The sequence below is a fragment of the Vipera ursinii genome, assembly GCF_947247035.1.
Source record: "Vipera ursinii genome assembly, chromosome: 6".
In the NCBI taxonomy this organism is placed as follows: domain Eukaryota; kingdom Metazoa; phylum Chordata; class Lepidosauria; order Squamata; family Viperidae; genus Vipera; species Vipera ursinii.
In genome coordinates this window covers 76885380-76906051 of record NC_139515.1, presented here as the reverse complement: position 1 = coordinate 76906051, position 20672 = coordinate 76885380, and the positions used below count along the sequence as shown (strand labels likewise).

Below are 20672 nucleotides of genomic sequence, written 5' to 3'. Positions count from 1 at the left end.
TTAGTCTAGGATTTGTTTCAGGAAGTGGGTGGGATATGCAGCATGGCTAACTCATTTTTAAACCATATTAAGTGGGTAGAATTGGATTGCTGGCTCTGTAATGTATATAATCTTTGGTTTTTCAACCGGCACATATTGCGAGTCAAAAGGGAGTTTGGTCCAGAACAAATAACAAGCCCATCATTTGTGGAGGTTGCTCTGCCTGGGAGGCTCAATGCATCCTTTGCTATTTTAATATATTCCTTAAATATGGTATTAAAAAACCAAATGCCTCATGATGTTAGTGGCTATATGTAGGTATATATTCTAATAGTTGTGTAACTATAGTTAAGCATTATGTCTGAAGATATACTGACTCCAAGTGTCGGCCATAACCCATGTAACACCGTAATTTGAAGTTGATTTGTAAATCATAATTGCACTGACCAAAATTAAGCAGCATATTTGACCTAAAGCACACTTATGGCAACATCTTCTTTGCTTATACATTCCTAAAAAGATTTTGCTGGTAGTTTATTATATGAATGCTGCTGGATATAATTTATAATGTCTAGTTTAATGAAAAGAAGGACTAGGAGTGACATGAAGCAGTGTTCCAAAATCTAAGGGGTGCCATCAAGAAGAGGGAGTCGACCTATTCTCCAAAGCACCTGAAGGCAGGACAAGAAGCAACGGATGGAAACTAATTCAGGAGAGAAGCAACCTAGAACTAAGGAGAAATTTCCTGACAGTTAGAACAAATAATCATTGGAATGGCTTGCCTCCAAAAGTATTGGACAACTATTTGTCTGAAATGGTATAGGGTTTCCTGCTTCAGCAGGGGGGGGTGAATGAAAAGACCCCCAAAGTCCCTTCCAACTCTGTTACTCTGTATTCTGTAATCCAGGGGTCTTCAAACCTGGCCCTTTTATGACTTGTGGACTTCAGCTCCCAGAATTCCTCAGCCAGGTATACTAGCTGAGGAATTCTGGGAGTTGAAGTCCACAAGTCATAAAAGGACCAAGTTTGAAGACCCCTGCTGTAATCCCTGTCACGCTTCTCTTGTGATGTATAATCAGAGTTGGCTACATGCAAATCCCATTGATTTCACAGCATTTCTTTGTTCCTTTTTCTTCTTTGTCCTGCCTCAGGTTGTGAAAACAGCTCTTCTTGGAGGGCCATAAAACAGCTGTTCTCAGACATTTTGGTTTTAAGACCCTATACCAGGGGTAGGCAACCTCGGCTGTTTTATGACTCATGGACTGGGAGTTGAAGTCCATGAGTCATAAAAGAGCCGAGGTTGCCTACCCCTGCCCTATACATTCTGAGGGATCCTTGGTGCTCTCTGAACTTGGTTCTTTCTTGCAGAATTTCATTACCCAAATTAGGTAACATCATCATGACTAGCACTGATGATGTTACCAAGTTTGGATAATGAACCATTTGTAGGAAAACAACTGAGTTCAGAGAGCTCCAAGGACCCCTCATTTCAACCTTGAGCTACAAATATTATCCTTGATTGATACATTTATATTCTTAAAATTAACTGAGGGTCCTGAAGACTTTGGTTTTATGTGACATATCTTTCAATATTTATTGTATTAGAAATTAAAATGGAGAAACGTTAATCTATTTATTTCCTTGACTTTGTGACACTTTGTGACCCTTCCTGAAAGGGTATCAGGGAGCAGCAGAATGACTACTATAGAGTCTACATAGAAGTAGTTGTTTTAGCTCTGCTTATTTTCCTCACAGAACCTCATTTGCTCAGAGACTGAAACTGATAGACCAAAATAAGATGTGTAGTAAGAAGCAGGGGAAGAAGTACACTATATATGTTTTGGAAGTACACTTTTCGTTGATAGTTGTGCGGCTTTCCATGATTGCTTTCATTTTGGAGGAAGAGGTAGGCAGGCTTAACTCTTCTACAGAGAGAAAACTCCTAGATACAGTAATGCATTGTGGATTTACTAATGATGGACGAATGATGTAGAGATCGATAGAGCTCACGAAGCATTTTTTTAAAAGTCTTCCTTAAAAACAGAATTCCTAACATGTATTTTGCTAAAAACATGAAATCTCTGCTTGATGAAATTAAGGATGTGATAGAAGGCAGCACATATGGTTTTATTATTCAGAATGGACCTTTCTGTGCCCTTCCCTCTGTTTAGCAGATATAAACTGAGTGGGTTTTTTATGCCAATAACAAGATGTGAATGTAGATATAAATTCATCTGTGCCTATCTAGTAATCTTTTTTCTTTTCCTTTGTCTAGATTAATTATGTTTATGGAGTAAAAGAAGCAATTATTGATGAGCAAAATACTGGACCAGAAGACAGGTAGACTGGAACGTATCAGCTGTCCGGGGGTCCCCTGGCTGAACTGGAAGCATGGAGGAGGGGATTAATGGAAAGATGAACCAGGCCCACGTCCTCTTTGACCGATTTGTCCAGGCTTCCACTTGCAAAGGAACTCTAAAAGCCTTTCAAGAGCTCTGTGATTATTTGGAGCTGAAGCCCAGGGATTATCGTACTTTCTACCACAAGCTCAAATCCAAGCTCAGTTATTGGAAAGCAAAAGCTCTTTGGGCCAAGTTGGATAAGAGGGGCTGCCACAAAGACTATAGGAAGGGGAAAGTGTGCACCAACACAAAGGTGAGCATGGAAAAATGGCTTACGTTTCTTTGACTCCTACTTACAAGAATGGCTTCTGTACGCTATATGTAGTTAATTATGTGTGGATGAACATAAAGCAACAAACTTTATTTTCCCAAAGCATTGGTCCATGTTTTGCTAAATTGAGCTGAACTATGTTCTTTGTAATGTTCAGATTCCCTCCTTAAAAAGGAAAGACCCTGATGGCTTATGCTTGCTTGTTTGTGCTGTTTGCTCATCTGGGTTTGTGTTCAGTTAACAGCCTGATACATGACTGCCTTCATTGGCAGTTACTCATGGTTTTGCTTGAGTAATGTACATGAATAGATGAAATAACTATTACAAATGCTGGTTTGTTCCCATTGCATCTATTATGCCACTTAAAATGATGGTTGGCTCCCCCAAAGCCAGTGTTTGCTTAGAGCAGCGTTCCTCAGCTCAAGCAACTTTTAAATGGTTGGTCTTCAACTCCCAGAATTTCTCAGCTAGCATACCAATTGGGGAAGTCTGGGTGTTGAGGTCCAACCATCTATAAAGTTGCTAAGATTGAGAAGAACTGGTTTAGAGCAGTGAACAAGTCAGTCCCCCGTTTAATGTCCTGCAAATTGCTTTTTTCTTTTTAAGTTCATCACCAATTTCTCTCTTACTTCATTCCAGTCAAACAGGGAAAAATCTGTTTACGTTTTGAGAAGAAAAAAAAAACATTCGGCAGAAGATATTAGGCCACTTAGCAATACATTAGACAAGAAAGTGTTTATTTTATTTTTTTAAAAAATTCTATTTGGATTTTGATCTTAAGAAGGCTCTCTTGAATAAACAAGTCACCAGTTTTATATAAAATGGTATAAAGTGACGTTAGTCTCTGAAAGCGTCGGTTAAACTTCAGTGCCTGACTTTCTTGATCTAGACTCCCACTTCTGTCAGCAAATCTAGTAACTTTTCTGGGTTCTGTCAAACAAAGTCATATTTAAGCAATGATTCACTTGAGCATGTGGCCTGCCTTGTACCAGCCATGAGGAGAGAAATGGTCAGCAGCTGTGTCTGCTTCTATTCCTTATGTGCAGTTACGACAGGTTCCTAAGCTGTGTACAGTTCACTGTGTGCTTTGGGGACCATCTGCGCATCGTTTGTCAATATCCAACTTTTTAGCCTTATGGTTTCTATTCTGGCTGCCTGGTAGCTTAATGAGGCATATCCAAATATGTCTCCCTAAATGAAATGAATCAAGGGTCATGATCCCCCAAGAGGAAGACAGATGTTTTCTTCCCCCCCCCCCAAAAAAATAGAAAGAGAAATGAAGCAGTTCTCTTACATTCTAATGATAAGAAGAGCTGTTTGAAAACAAAGGAACAGGCAGGAGATAAAAGGGACTGTAAACACGAAACACCGTGCCTTTGAAGATTAGGCTGAAAATTAACTGGAGGGGGTATTTTCCTGTGGTTTCCAGATTTTTTTCCCTATATTGTTTCTCTCCCGTGGCATTTTTTTAATAGAATCATAAAGTTGAAAGAGACCTTAGAGGTCTTCTAATCCAACCTCCATTGCATTCAGTTACTTTCTTCCTCTGGTCCTGGGGCACTACACCCTTTTGACTTACTTCTCCCCCTTTTTAAACTGTTTTGCCTAAATTAGGGGGTCTTTTATGGACTTCATCTCCCAAAATTCCTCAGCTTGCTGTCTGGTGAATTCTGGGCGTTGAAGTCCACAAGTCTTAAAGTTGCCAATTTTGGAGACCCCTGTGCTAAATGATGGAGGGAAGGGTGTTTGTGTCTGTGTCGTATGTTTCTGAAAATATTTTGGGTATGCAAGAAGGAATGGTGTGTGAAGATGAGCCTTGGTGGATCAGTGGGCTAATGCCTCCTTAAGTAACACCAGCTGCCTGCAATTAGTGCAGGTTCGAGTCCCACCAGGCTCAAGGTTGACTCAGCCTTCCATCCTTCCGAGGTAGGTAAAAATGAGGCCCCAGATTGTTGGGGGCAGTAAGCTGACTTTGTAATAATGCCGCTTGGGGTGTGTGTGAAAGCACTAACAAGCAAGCATACACATAGAATGAAGGCTACTGCTAAGCTTGTAAGCCGCCCTGAGTCTTCCAAGAAGGGCGGGATATAAATGTAATAAAAATAAAAAAATAATAAAAGATGGAGATCACTTTATTTTGTAAAGGTGGTGTCTTGATTTACAGACCATTAATTGCAATTGTACGTTTTTCTTCTTCTTTTATGTCCCAGGTGGTCCTTGTTTGTTTGTTTAAAGAGCATGAGTTCTCTAGGTATATTTGCACACATTTGAGGGGTGGATGGAAAAATCCCCAGGTCTGATCTCAGATTAAAACCAGTAACCCAAGTTGATGCCAAGATGTAAAAACTAGGCAAACCACAGGAATTTTCTGCTTGCTTTTAATTCATTCTGATTTCTTTGTCTAATCTCCCTTCTGTGGGATCATCTTAAATTTAGGACCATCCGTTTTTTGAGTAAATGCAGTATTTCCTTTGTAACGCTGAGCCATGGTTGGTCCCACCGCATTTGCTTATATGTCCCAAAGGTACTTTTTCAAGAGGCAACTGGACTTTTTTGTTTTTCTGTGTAGACGTTTCGCTTTCTCACTCAAGAAACTTCGTCAGTTCTCTTGTCGCTTTCTCACTCAAGAAACTTCGTCAGTTCTCTTGCATGAGAAGTGAAACGTCTTGAAAGAAAAACAAAGTCCAGTTGCCTCTTGAAAAAAGCACCTTTGGGACAACTGTGACCTGGATGTTTGAGAATCAATCTCCATATAGACATTTGCTTATATGGATATTTGCTGTGATAATGTCAGATGTCTTTGTTGTTTTGGATAAATATCTCCCATCAATTTTGTTTCATTCTAGTAATACCAAGAGGCAAAAGAGAATAAGACAGGGAGGGTTTGAGGTTCAAATCTGTAATGTGGTCTGCATATGCAGCAGAAACAGGGTTCTAATATGTGTGTGTGTGTGTGTGTGTGTGTGTGTAGTTATAAGTAGTCCTCGACTTAAGATCACAGTTCAACCCCAAATTTCTGTTGCTAAGCAACAGAATTTTGCCCCATTTTGCGACCTTTCTTGCCATAGTTTGTTAAGTGAATCACTGAAGTTGTCAAGTTAGCAACATAATTGTTAACTGAATCTGGCTTCCCTATTGATTTTTCTTGCCGGAAGGTCACAAAAGGTGATCCTGGGACATGGCAACCGTCGTAAAAATGAGTCGGTTGCCTGGCGTCTGAATTTGGATTGTGTGAACTTGGGGCTGCTGCAATGGTTGTAAATGTGAAAAGGAATTATAAGTTACTTTTTTTAGTGCCGTTGTAACTTCAAACGGTCACTAAATGGTTGTAAGTCAAGGACTATCTGTACTTCTGGCTGTAGATGTGGGTTGCCCTTAATACTTGATTAAAGATGGACAGTATTTAATATTTATTTGTTATGTATATGTAGGGGTGTGGGGCTATACCTATGCTGTATAATATATAGTATGTTTAGGTGTGTGTCATGTATGTGTTTCACTTTGAGAGCGGGCAACTAAATTTCATTTTTGATGTGTGCCGTTGTGTTCACAGTAAAAAAAAATGACAGTAAAGGTTATCTTCTTATCTCATCTTAAAACTCCTCTGCAAATAAAAACTAGTGCAACTAAGATGGGACTTGGAACCTTTCTCCATAATTTGTTCCCCCCTGCAAATTTTCAGGGACTGATCTGGATAAGGGGAGTCATTCCAGAGCTATGTGACCTCTGAAGTTATATGTTTTGCTCCATCAAGTTGCACAGCTGTATGCCCGTTTGACCTCTTGGAGGGCGTAATTGGAGCTTCTGGACAGCTGCAGGTGGCTAACCAGATGTTCTCCCTGGAAAGAGCAGAGCTAAAATGTTTTAACTTAGTTAGAAGGGGAGGGGGAAGGGATTCCTTTGAGAAGCAAGCTAATTTGGTAGTCTTCCTGAATTTTGAGATGGTACCCACAGGTGGGTACTTCATTTAGCCCACAAGCTACCAGTTTCCTGCTGTTTTAATTCAGCCATCCATGGCCTGGTTTGGTTTTAATTGTGGTGTCTTGGAACTTGCTTGAAATTTTGTAGAGGGTCTCACTTGAAGCTGCAGGATTATTGTAAAGGAAAATATAAGTACAACTCAGGCAATAATCTTCCTGAACATCTGCAACTTGTAAGAATTTTTAGGCTTCTGCCACTGAGCTTTACTTCTCCCAAAATGCTCTGATGTCTGAATTGGAAGTCTACTAACTGCTTATTTGGAATCCCATCTGTTTCTGTGCCAAATGGCTTACATGTTGTAAAGGTAAAGGTAAAGGTTCCCCCCCAAATGCGTGCAAGTTGTTTCCAACTCTAGGGGCCAGTGCTCATCTCCGTTTCAAAGCCGAAGAGCCAGCGCTTGTCCGAGGACATCTCCGTGGTCATGTGGCCGGCATGACTACACGCCAAAGGCACATGGAACGCTGTTACCTTCCCACCGTAGTGGTCCCTATTTTTCTACTTGCATTTTTACGTGCTTTCGAACTGCTAGGTTCGGGATTCGACCCGCCAAACTGGCAACCTTCTGATCGACAAGCTCAGCATCCTCAGGATTCGACCCGCCAAACTGGCAACCTTCTGATCGACAGGCTCAGCGTCCTAACCCACTGAGCCACCGTGTCCCTACATGTTGTAGAACTGCATTATTTTTGCAAAGCAGCATATGCATGCAGGTAGCATTAACTTTTCTAAGTTAACAAAACTATGTTGTAGTGGAACTTGTGGTCTGAAATCCTGCAGTTCCTTGATGCAGGTAAGTGGAGCTTTGAAAAGGACTAGATTTGTTGTTATTGTAAGTGTTCAGACTGAAGCTATGACACTGTTTTGCAGCAGTAACTCTGGGAAGCTTATTTAGGATATTTAGGATACAAATAGTCTTCACTGTCTGCTTCAATGGGATGCAGTGGCTCAGTGAGTTAGGACACTGAGCTTGTCGATCAGATGGTCGGCAGTTTGGCGGGTCGAATCCCGAATGCCGCGTAGCAGAGTGAGCGCCTGCTACTCGTCCCAGCTTCTGCCAACCAAGCAGTTCGAAAGCACGTAAAAATGCAAGTAGAAAAATAGGGACCACTACGGTGGGAAGGGAACAGCGTTCTGTGCACCTTTGGCGTCTAGTCATGCCAGCCACATTTATTTATTTATTTATTTATTTATTTATTTATTTATTTATTTATTTATTTATTTATTTATTTATTTATTTATTTATTTAGATTTGTATACCGCCCTTTCCCGAAGGACTCAGGGCGGTTTACAGGATAATTAAAACAAGAAACACAAAAGTTAAAAACGATTTAAAAAATTACAACAGTCCCTGAAAAGGTAAAAGCCCCCAATTAAAATTAAAATTAAAATTCTCAGCCTGGGCCAGAGAGCTCGAAGAGCCAGGTCTTCAGGTCCCGGCGGAATGAACGGAGGACGGGGGCAGTCCTCAGCTCCACGGGCAGCTGGTTCCAAAGGGCAGGCGCACCCACCACATGACCACGGAGACGTCCTCGGACAAGCGCTGGCTCTTTGGCTTTGAAACGGAGATGAGCACCCGCCCCTAGAGTTGGAAATGACTAACACGCATATGCGGGGGAACCTTTACCTTTATCTGCTTCAATACCTCCCTAGTTTTTTGATTCATAGAAAGTCTGTTCATGTGTGCATAATAATGCCTGTTCTTTCCTTCTCTCCTAGTGTCTCATTATTGGGGCTGGACCCTGTGGCCTTCGGACAGCCATTGATCTCTCCTTTTTAGGAGCAAAGGTGGTGGTGATAGAAAAGCGTGATGCCTTCTCCCGCAACAATGTTCTGCATCTGTGGCCGTTCACCATTCATGACTTGAGAGGCCTTGGCGCCAAAAAGTTCTATGGCAAATTTTGTGCAGGAGCCATCGACCATATCAGTAAGGACCACTTGCAGTTGGAAGGAGTGGATAGTATATATGATGTCACCATAGTAAAGGTTGAGGACAAATAGATTGTGTCAGGTTTCATGGATGAGGTAGACAAGAACGAGGTGCTAGTGTGAAAGTCTAAGCATAAGGCATAGTTGAGGAGAAAGCATGAGTAATTTAAAATTTGGAAGTTTATTTTTTATACATATACCACCACCTTTAATAAAATCTTCTTTAAAAAATCAGAAGTATGCTTTTATTCCAGGAGTGATGCTGAGATCCACAAGGGAGGTTTCAGGCCTCCTATCCCAAAACTCAATTGGGTTCTCATTCTCTAGCCCCCTGCTTTGCATTGTGATAGCAGCTGTGTGTTTCCTGTTGCTACCTACTATTATTCAGAAAGCTTATCACCTGGCATCTATACTATAAGTCCAGTGGGAGAGAGTGGAGCAGGATCTTGTACCCTATGTTGCCTTTCTGGTGCTTAAAAGATAACAATACGAAAGATGAAATAATTTCTACCTGGTTATATATCATAGAGATGTGGTGATTAGAAGATTCCCCTTTACCTCAGTCAATCTCACAGAAAACAAAGAAAATCAAGCTCTTATAAAGTAAAATGAAAAATTGGGTGTTTTTTTCTTGCAAGTATTAAAATGATAACATTTAGTATGGGAGAAAATAGATTCAGGAAACCCCAGTTCATGGTAATGCGACACCTTACAAATTCATTAAGAAATAATATTCCAGAAGATAATGCAGTATTCTGAACAGACCAGCAGGTGGTGGTGTCTGTCACAAATATTGTAGATCATAAGTTTCTTTTTGAAAAAAGTTATATCTTCATCAACATAGCCTGCAGCATAAATGAGAGTTGAAATTAAACACCCATGTCCAGGATGTTTACAGATATAAAGAAAATGAGGATTAGAACAGCACAGAAAACAGAAGTCAAAAAACCTAGCACAAATTCTACGTTTTACCCGTATACCAGAAATACCAGGTTTCCTGAAGGATCTTGGCTTCAATTTCTTGGACTTCTTGGAGATCCCAAGTGTTCATCAAAATCTACTGGGAACAATAGAAATTAGTATTCAAACCTTTTTATAGCCAGCATTTGGAAGTTATGGGTACTCTGACTCCATATTAGTCAATGTATGTGTCAAAGAGCCATCCCTCACTTTTAGGGATGTGGATTCTGATTTCACATGCAGCTTACATTCACAACAAACTCTGGTTAATAACAGATCCAGTGTGATGCTTTTAGACTGAAATGTAGCTGTCATCTGTATACGACAAATTTAATAAAATTTAATCAACTCTCCATGGAATAATCTCTTATTTTGGGAGCTGTTACTACCTGAAAGAGAACCCTAAAGGTGCCATAGTCAGCTTAGTTGTTCAAGAAGGAAATCCACATAATAATTTTCTCCTGACCATCTTGAGTAAATGGAGCAGAACTTGGAATAGTGGTGTGTTTTTTTTGGTCCGATTTATGGCCAGTTGCATTTGAAACTTACTTTGGAATGTTCTTCTGTAGACAGCATTTTCAGGTGCTTTTAATCATATTGTTGACTAGATTACATTTTAAGTGACAAATTCTCCAAGCAATCTTTCAGATTTTGGAGTGTTGCATCAATTGTGAAGAATGTCTCATCTTTATTATTTATGCTTCTGTTTCTCAGGTATTCGTCAGCTTCAGCTGATACTCTTGAAGGTCTCCTTAATCCTCGGTGTTGAGATCCATGTCAATGTGGAATTTCAAGGTCTTTTCTGTCCTCCAGAGGACCAGGAGAATGAGAGTAAGTAGGGTTGGCATTTATAGCAGACTCTGGGTGAAAGTCTTGCTCTTTATACAATATCTAAGGAATTACTCTTATATAATGCAGCGTGATGGCTCAGCGGTTCAGACACTGGGCTTTTCAGCTGGAAAGCAGACAGCCCAGGTTTGAGACTGGAGCATCGCACAACGGGGTGACCTCCCGTCCTCATCCTAGCTCCTGCCAATCTAGCAGTTTGAAAGCATGCAAATGCACGTAAATTAGTAGATACCCCTTCAGTGGGGAAACATTGCTCCGTAACATCCCGCTGGCCACATGGTCGCGGAAATGTCTTTAGACAGTGCTGGCTCAAAGACCCTTGAAGCAGAGATGAGCGCTGCCCCCTGTAGTCGTCAATGGCTAGCAGAGTAAGATCCATGGGGATTTCTTTACCTCTACTCTTGTATAATCAGGCCATCTTGGGGAGTGGCTGTATGTGACCATTCGAGTTTACAAATATAATGAGGTGGATAACTTCCCACGCTGATGCTGAAAGGCCTAGTTAAATATTGCTTGATTGTTCAAGCCATTTACATGTCTGTATCCATTTTTGTACATGCTTTGTTAATATATAATTTATCCACAGGGATAGGTTGGCGTGCACAGGTCTATCCCAAAACACATCCTGTGTCAGAATATGAGTTTGATGTGATAATTGGAGGGGATGGAAGGCGAAATACTTTGGAAGGTAACTGTGGCTGATGTTTATGCTGATGTGTAGGGCATGCCTGCAACCCAACTATTGCCAGGTTAGCCATGGTGGCTGAGGATGATAGGAAAAGAAGTCGACCACAGAGGCAAGACTTTTGTAGCCTCTGCTTATTACTGCATTATGCTGTTTTTCTTGTGGCCCTTTATTTATCCAGGGAGACATTTCAGTGAGAATAGATTATAGTAGATACATAGATTGTATGTTGAAGCATGTTATTTGCATACAAGAGATTCCTTATTAAGTTCTTTTCCAGTTTTATGTCCTAGATAATGGAACTGGGAAAAGAATTTTCAGCTAAGATCTTCCAGAATTATTATAAGGCAGAGTTGAGAAAGGCCAGACAAAGTGATGATTTAACTTAAGTGTGGAATTGTTTGGATTGTATTTTTTCTGTAATGTTTCATTTGTTTATCGTGTTTCAAAAAAAAATAATATTAATTCCATAGCTCTTTACACATTACTTTGTATATGGACATGATAGTGTAGTTTCATTTGGAGGGGAGAAAATTTAATCCATGGTAGATTACTATAGATGTAGAACTAGAGTCTTTTTTCCCCCCTCAGGCAGTTGATTTGAAATTTGAGGCCTGTTTTGTCATGGTGTATTTGTTCTGTAGGGTTTCGGCGAAAAGAATTCCGTGGGAAGCTGGCAATTGCTATTACGGCAAACTTTATCAACCGGAATACCACAGCTGAAGCCAAGGTTGAAGAGATCAGCGGTGTGGCTTTCATTTTCAACCAGAAGTTTTTCCAGGATCTTCGAGAAGCAACTGGTTTGTAGAAATGATTGATAGCTGGAAATAAGCAATGTTATCTCATTATGTCTTTGTTCCAGAGATGCTCCTAGCCTATGAATGGTGTGAGTTTTACAGTTTGCATATAACTAATGAATTAAAAGAAGGGGCTTGTTTTGCAGCTTCTACAGAATGTTTTCTTTGTGTATTCATGGCAACCAGAACTTCTGCAACTAGAACAGATAGTCTTCATTTATTTTTTATTTTTTATTTATTTATTTTAATCCCATTTATATCCCGCCCTTCTCCAAAGACTCAGGGCGGCTTACAATCTAAGCACAAATCAAATGTGCTTAGCAATAGCCTTCATTCTATGTATATGCCTGCTTATTAGGGCTTTCCCCCCCAAGTGGCATTATTACAAAGTCAGCTTATTGCCCCCAACAATCTGGGTCCTCATTTTACCTACCTCAGAAGGATGGAAGGCTGAGTCAACCTTGAGCCTGGTGGGATGCGAACCTGCACTAATTGCAGGCAGCTGGTGTTACTTAAGGAGGCATTAGCCCACTGCTCCACCAATAACCACAATTGAGCCTGGAATTTTGGTTGTATGTCGTCGCAGTCATTAAATGGGTTATGTGATCTGATTTAATTTTATGACCATTTTTACTATGGTCAGAGAGTGAGACCCTGTAGTTGTTTCTTGAACAGGCATTATTTTGCCAGAAACCAGCATCAAATGTCACAGATTATGGTTGTGTTATTACAAGGCACTACAATTGGTCGTAAATGCAAGCCCGAAGTGTGACTTCGAATGTTTGTTAAGAACTACCCATATGTGGTTTCTTAAAGCTTCTGAAATCATTAGAACTTTGCCAGTGCTGTGATAGGCCTTATTTGAAATACACAGGAAACATTTTTTAAAAAAACCATTAAAGGAACCAGATTTTTCCCCTGGCTCATGCAGTTGCTTTGGGAGCTGTTGTCATTTGTCTCTGTACACAAAGTCATTTTCCCAGCAAGCAAAACAGTTTACTGGGTTCAACGTCCAAAGCAATTGGACATGCCCGGAAGAAGATGATTCTGCTTTGACCATTTAAAAGAAAGTGCTTCCTAATTTGTGCTTTCAGAAGCCGTTCTTTTGAAAGACAGCCAAGAATCAGTATTAAATGAATCATCCAATATTGGAGTGGAAGGAATTTTATAGAGAACCTGACCTTGTGAGTTATGTTCTAAGTGATCTTTTGAAGCTGAGTGGAAAAACGTGCTAAATTGATCTGCACAACTACTATTGGTGGCAATGTTTAGCTCATTTTGCTGATTTGGGCTCAAGCATTTATGGTCCTATTCTTTGACCCTTGATCTTTCTTGTTTCCATTTTAGGCATTGATCTAGAGAACATTGTCTACTACAAAGATGATACCCACTATTTTGTCATGACTGCCAAAAAACAAAGCTTGCTGGACAAAGGGGTCATATTACATGTAAGTGTTCTCATTGCAACTTCAGTTATTTATTTATTTATTTTATTTATTTAGTTACATTTATATACCGCCCTATTCCCTGAGGACTCAGGGCGGTTTACAGGGAATTAAAAAATCCACCATACAAAAGTTAAAAAACCAAATTAAAAAATATTAAATTGACCCTGTATACTTAAAACCCCAGTTAAAAATTTCTCCTCAGCCTGGGCCTGAGAGCTCAAAGAGCCAGGTCTTCAGGCCCCGGCGGAATGATCGGAGGTCGGGGGCAGTCCTCAGTTATATCTTGATGAGGAGGCCATTGACCTGCTTAAAAAGGTTAGGGGATCATAATATTAGTTTTCATTGCCCTATAATCCTTCAGAACAGATTGTAATGAACAATTATCCATCTTTCTGTTTTGCTGAAGGAAATTTACCTTGCAGCAACCACTGTGGACAGCCCAATGTCGCAGGAAGGGTTATTTGAACAATATCTTTTTGTTTTAAGACAGCCAATGTGAAATCAATTGTCCTTGGTAATTATTTCCTTCTAATTTATTCAAAATAATAGAATTTTTATACTATTGTATTAAATGTCATTTGCCAGCTTGTTCAAAGTATGGAGGGTTTTTCTCCTGCATAAGCTTCAAACAATGAATTGCACCCATTTTTTCTTTCTCTGGAGAGACATACAGATTTGTGGTGTGTCACAAAAAGATCACAACAGGGAACGATTGAGAAACAGATAAAGGAAGATGCGTCTACTTCCACTCATGTTCCCCAGCAATTGATGCATTTCATATTTTTTTTTATTTAAAAAGTTTTACAATACATTTTGACTTTAATCCCCCCCTCCCCCACCCCTATCCCTCTCCCCCACTCCCTCCTCCCCCCCCCCGACTTCCCAGAGCTAAATACAGGGCATAAAATCAAAAAACAAACATAAACACCCCTATATTATCAACAATAAACTATAAATTCTATCTCTCTCTAGCTCATATAAAATGAATACAAACAATATTAATATTACAAATAAAGTAGAGAAGAAAAAGAGGAAAACAAAAAAAGATCTTTACTCAAAATAAATTTTCTTAATCCCAGTCCTTATTCATATTAATTTCAAAAAAAAAAGGGAAAAGAAAAAAAAACTTTCACCTGCTATTTGCATTCTCCCACCTTTCTCTAATTTCCAAACAAATTCTCAGTTACGCACCAAAAACGCTTATCTCTGTTAATCTTAATAATCTCCAACCAAACTAAACTATAATCTAAAATAGTTCTTGCGTGTATCACGCCAAATGTCTCACAGTTCCAAATCATCCTTAAGTTCAAATAAAAGTTCAAATAAAAAGAGTATATATAAAAAAAAAAATTTTAAGCAATCTCTAAGACAACTTGTTATTAATTAGGAGCTTACATACCCACTCTTAGTTCAACACATATTTTAAGTCCGTAACCCTAATATACTTTTCTAGCAAGCAAATAACATCAATCTTAAATTGTATAAAATATTAAAAAAAAGAAAAAAAACTTTCTTTCTCCTCTATAATAATTTTACTCCATTGACATTCTAATCTAAAAATTTAATCAGCAATCTTAACGCCCCAAAACTTTTGGAGCACCTGTCATGACCCCCAAAACTTCTTTAGACCGCTCTCCTCCTACATCTTCATTGTAAGCACACTTTGAAGATTCCATAACTTTCCGCTGGTCTTGCTCTTGCTCTCGTCTCGCTCTTCTTAGGGCGGCATGCGTCATCTTCTGGCCTCCTGCAGCAACCGATGAGACTGTAGCTTGATCCCCTCCACCACCATTGTCCTCTGTCTGTCTGTCTGCAACATCTTGAAACTTTCCCACACCGTGTCCTTTTGCAACTTCCAAAAATGATAGGGGGGTTGCTTTTAACACATTACTATAAAAATCACGTGCCTGAGCCACAGTAACCAAACGATGTCTTTTACCTTCGTGCGTTGTCACCAACCCAACTGGAATCTCCCATCTGAACTTAATATCACGTTTCTTAAGTTCCTGTACTAGAAATGCGAAATCTTTCCTTCTCCTTAGGATCTTCGGAGGAATCTCTTTTAAAACCAAAACTTCTTGCTCAGCCACTACCAAATTAGTATCATAAGCAGCTTGAATGACTTCATCTCTAATTACTCTCTTTGTAAAATAGACCACCACATCTCTGGGTAACTTTCTCTGTCTTGCAATCCATGAATTTACACGAAAAACTTTGTCCATATTTCCCTCAATTTCAGATGCTGACTGGCCCAGTACCCCTTCCAGAGCCTCAGAAATCAGCTGCTTTAAATCTTCTTTACCATTCTCCTTTAAACCCCTAATTCTAATAGCATTCTGCATCTGATTATACTGAACAAGGCTCAATTCTTCATCCATTTTATCCCTTATATTTTCATTTTCTAATACCTTTGCTTCTAATATAGAGTTCTTTTGACTGAGATCCTCCACTTTTATATCCAGCTGTAGCACACATTCAGCTACGGATACAACCTTAGACAAGATGTCCACCCTCATTGCTCTCAGCTTCTCTTCCATCTTCTTCTCCATTTTCTCCTCCATTTTCTCCTCCAATTTCTCCTCCAGCTTTTTCAACTTTTCATCCATCATATCAGACATCAGTTGTGCGTGCTTTCCAAGAGCGTCTTGTAAATCCTTAAGCGACAATACCGGAGGAGATGCAGGAGGAAGCAAAGCTTGCAGTGAGGTCTCTTGCACCAGGGAAGACCCCGCATTCCGAAGAGCTTTAGAAGTTTTAGCCGCCATCTTCCCCCACTTTCACTTATTACGCACTTTCACTTTAAAGCTATAAAATCCATTGAGCTAGAGAGTAAAAATAAAGAGTCCACTTCACCTTGACCTCCTGTACCGCTCTGCCTGCATCTTGATAATCAAAAGTATTTCCTTTTGGCAGGGGTGGTTGCTAACGCCTGGCTCTGCTCCAAGAATCCCAGACCAGAGGCGCTGCGCAGCTCGGAGCAACCCAGGCTTCGGGGGGGCTCATCCTTCAGCCGCCCAAGCTCTCAGCTCAGGCGGCCCCAGAGAGCTCAACCCCTACCTGGGGCCTCACCCCCTCCTCTTCTCCCGAGGAGGGGGCTTCAAATCCATCTAAACAGCTGATAGACGCTGTTTACGATGGAAAAACACAGCTGCGGAGCGGGCAGCCCGAAAACGGCTGTCTTTCGACGTCGCGTCGCCACCGGAAGTCGATGCATTTCATATTTTTGTATGAATATGAACTGCTGTGTAAGTCAAACTGACTGTTCTGGCCCATAATGAAAAATGTGAAGGCAGTCCATTGCAAAGAAACACCAGATCCACCTCAAATGTCAGTATATTGTGCTGCAAATAATTGGATCTATCCAGTCAGATTTTGCATGATCTCCTTTGTAATTTCTGCTCCTCTAAGGAACATTGGGCAGGTAGTACAGGTAAAAGTACAGGTAGCCCTCGACATACAACCACAATTGAGCCCAAAAATTCCATTGCTAAGCAACAGTTGTTAAGTGGGTAGTATCCCATTTTACAACCTTTTTTGCCACAGTTGTTAAGCGAATCACTGCTCGTTAAATGAACCATGCAGTTGTGAAGACAATCTGGCTTCTTGGAGACCAGCTGGGAAGGTTACAAATAATTGTCACATGACTCCAGGACAGTGCAACTGTCACAAATACATGCCAGTTGCCAAGCATCCGAATTTTGATCACCTGACGATAGGGATGTTGCAACAGTCATAAGTGTGAAAACCGGTCACAAGTCACTTTTTTTGGGGTGCCATTGTAACTTCCAATGATCACTAAATGAATGGTTATCAGTCAACTATCTGTAATTTAGTACGTAGCTCCTGTACTGTATCTTCAGTGCATAGCTCATAGTTCATTTTTATTTCGCCTGGCAGGATTATGCAGATACAGAACTGTTACTGTCACGAGAAAATGTGGACCAGGAGGCTTTGCTCAGCTATGCCAGAGAAGCTGCTGACTTCTCAACTAATCAGCAGCTGCCATCGCTGGACTTTGCCATCAACCACTATGGACAGCCCGACGTTGCGATGTTTGACTTCACGTGCATGTATGCCTCAGAGAACGCAGCCATGGTTCGAGAATTGAATGGCCACCAGTTGCTTGTGGCATTGGTTGGGGACAGTTTGTTGGAGGTTTGTTCTCCAGATGTCTTACTTGAACTGTTTCTTTTTTTTTCTTGTTCTATTTTCTTTTTTATTTTCTTTTTAATATTTATTCTCACTTTACTACTAAAATGTACCACCATTTCAAAGTACCATCATAGGCTTTTTTCCTGAGGGGAAATGTGTAGATCGTTTCCTGAAGCAAAGTTGAGTTTTATTCAAGTTTTCCAGTCTAGGATTTTAAAAATTGCAGAAAATAATGAAAATAATGTTTTTAAGGAAAATAAGTGAATGTGGAGATAGATTCCAGCAGCCTAGCTACCCACTTATGAACTGAATTATCATTTTAACTGTTTTTCTGTATGTCTAGCTTAGTTATTCTGCTTCTCTAAAATCTTTTTTGCCCAAGAAATACAGATAGTCCTTGACTTAGGACCACAAATTGGGTCCGAATTTCAGTTGTGAGTTGGTGTGGTTGTAAGTCATGTCATGACATGATCAAACCCAATTTTATGTCAATTGTTATAACTGTTAAATGAATCATGTGGCTGTTAAGTGAATCCAGGTCCCCCAATGAACACACTAAGCTGGGGTTTTTTTTGTGCCACGGGGGTGATACAACAGTTATAAGTCCAGGTACAAGTTTTGAAGTAATTTTTACATGGCCATTGTAACTTTAAACCACCATTAATGAATGGTCATAAGTTGAGAACTACTTGTACATTATATGTTTTAGCAAATACTATTAAGTTATTCAACATAATGAAATTTCATTTTGTCCTGAAAAATTAAATGAGTAGCACATGTGCATATCTGAGGTAATTTCGTTGTTATATATTGAGGGCATATTTACGCTTTTCGGAGTCACAGATATCTCTGAAGATGACTGGAAATGCAATATGAACAGTTCAGTTGAGATTAGAATTATTGTTGTTTTAAGAGTAAATGACTTTTGTTGTAACTTTGATTTCAGCGTAAAAAGGAGTGACATGAATTTCTGACATTTTAAACACAAGGCCCATTAGGGCACAAGGCCCCATTAGAAGTAGTCCTCTACTTGATATTCCATTGGTATGAAAAACATGGTTATATAGAGTCTTTAATTTGGCATTAAATGAGGTTGTTCACGATGTAAATATTGGACTTCAGGAAATTATTCCAGGACTTTGAGTGATCTCTAGCAGTCCCATCTGATCTTGTCCTGCAGATCCCTTGGGGTTTTAAAGTAATTTTGCAGTGTACATACAAAGGAATATGTTTTTCCTTCTCTTATTCCTCCCAATTCCTTTTTATGATTGCTTCCAGCCATTTTGGCCAATGGGAACTGGAATAGCCAGAGGCTTTCTTGCTGCCATGGACTCTGCCTGGATGGTACGAAGCTGGTCCCAAGGAACAGGTCCTTTGGAGGTCCTTGCAGAAAGGTAACAAAATGCCTATTTCTCTGTCTGCATGTTTGTACATTCATGTGTATGCTGTCACAAGCAGGAAATGTATCTAAAAGGTATCTACTGTATATCTAAGAGTATGCAACTTCAGGCTCATCAAATATGCAGTGAATGTGCATTTATTAGCATCTTCCTAAATGTCAATTCTGTGCCCTCTTATTTGTCCCAGTGCTAGTCAATATGTTATCCAGAGATACTTGTTATTTTCTGTGTTCAGCTACAATAGTTTAGCAAGGAATAACACACTTTTCTCTTTGTGCATGGGGTAAAAGATGGCTTAAACTTAACTATCTGAACATAATCAGGTGGACACAGGGAAAGTTGCCTAATTATGCTTCTAATTGGCAACATTCTTAAACCCAAAAACTCAGGTTAAAAAACACGATTGCTATGTTCACATAACACACTAAGCCCCACAGGAAGTGATCATTTGAAAATGAGCTATTATACAGTACACTTACCTATCTTAAAAAGTTTGAGGTAAACAGCAGTATAATTAAAAATGATTCTTTTCCAATATGCATTTTTCTTTCATTAAACAATAGCATTATTAACTTCACTTTTTGTACATTGGAGGAGATGGTAAAATATGGAAAAACGATGGCAGTACAAAAACCTGGAACAAATTAAATGGATGTCTTTTTGCTAAATATTAATTATTTCCTGCTCCCCTTAAGTTTCATTTCATAAAAGAATTAACAACATAATGCTCATTCATATTGCCTCTTTTTCTCTTGTTTAACTCCCTTAAATATTCCAACCTAGCCTCACTCACCTTTTTCAGTTTTGGCTCCTCTCAACAGACCCAAAGCGCTGTCCTGGTTTGAAGACTGCATGAAATGTGCAGTTTGTCAGACACCACTTTACTTATCTTTGCATGGCAAAAAAAAAATTCTGTTGGTATATACTTCACTGGCAGTCAGTAACCATAATCAAAATGACTTCTTCTCTATTATACTCACCTCTGAAGAGGAGTTCCAGTTAAACACAGAAGTCTCTTGCAATATGGAAGATTCAGAAAGGGCCCTGTTTCATTAATTTGAAAATATAAATGCTAGCTTTAAGCTGTTTGATTATGGATCAGGCAATTATCGTAGATGCAGAAAAGTATTTGACAGAAATAGAGGTAGTCCATGATTTATGACCGCAATTGAGCCCCAAATTTCTGTTGCTAAGCAAGACAGTTGCTAAGTGCATTTTGCCCCATTTTGTGACCATTTTTGCCACAGTTGTTAAAGGAATCGCTGCAGTTGTTAAGTTAGTAATACTGTTGTTTAGTGAATCTGGCTTCCCCATTGATTTTGCTTGTCAGAAAGTCGCAAAGGGTGATCACATGACCCTGGGACATTGCAACCGTCATAAATACAAACGAGTTGCCAAGTATCTGAATTCTGATCATGTGAACGTGGGCAGTGCTGCAACGGTCATAAGTGTGAAAAACGGTCATAAGTCACTTCTTACAGTGCTGTTTTTAACTTCAAATGGGCACTAAATTAATGGTTGTAAGTCAAGGACTACCTGTAGTTGGGACACAACAGTAGATGCCATCCTCCCAGTAGAACATAGTCGTTTTGCTCTTAGAGGTAAAGTCATGTCGGTCAATGTCTTTTATATCACTAAACCTGGTATCATTGTCCTATTTTTCTTAGAGAGAGCATCTATAGGTTGCTGCCTCAAACTACACCGGAGAATGTCAGCAAGAACTTCAGCCAATACAGCATTGATCCTGTCACTCGATACCCCAACATCAATGTCAATTTCCTAAGGCCAAGCCAGGTAATTGACTCTGTCCTGTGATGTTCCA

At 39.7% G+C, this 20672-nt stretch overlaps 1 protein-coding gene across 1 annotated transcript in view; it reads left to right on the top strand.

Annotated features, from left to right (window-relative positions):
- Positions 1-20672, top strand: part of MICAL3 (microtubule associated monooxygenase, calponin and LIM domain containing 3) — a 196879-nt gene that overhangs the window by 67242 nt on the left and 108965 nt on the right. The window contains exons 2-10 of the mRNA XM_083365265.1: positions 2255-2634; positions 8350-8557; positions 10234-10350; positions 10955-11056; positions 11698-11853; positions 13198-13298; positions 17196-17453; positions 18729-18844; positions 20518-20644. Of these exons, the coding sequence (XP_083221391.1) occupies positions 2371-2634; positions 8350-8557; positions 10234-10350; positions 10955-11056; positions 11698-11853; positions 13198-13298; positions 17196-17453; positions 18729-18844; positions 20518-20644 (1449 nt within the window). The 5' untranslated portion in view covers positions 2255-2370. The remainder of the gene's footprint in view (positions 1-2254; positions 2635-8349; positions 8558-10233; positions 10351-10954; positions 11057-11697; positions 11854-13197; positions 13299-17195; positions 17454-18728; positions 18845-20517; positions 20645-20672) is intronic.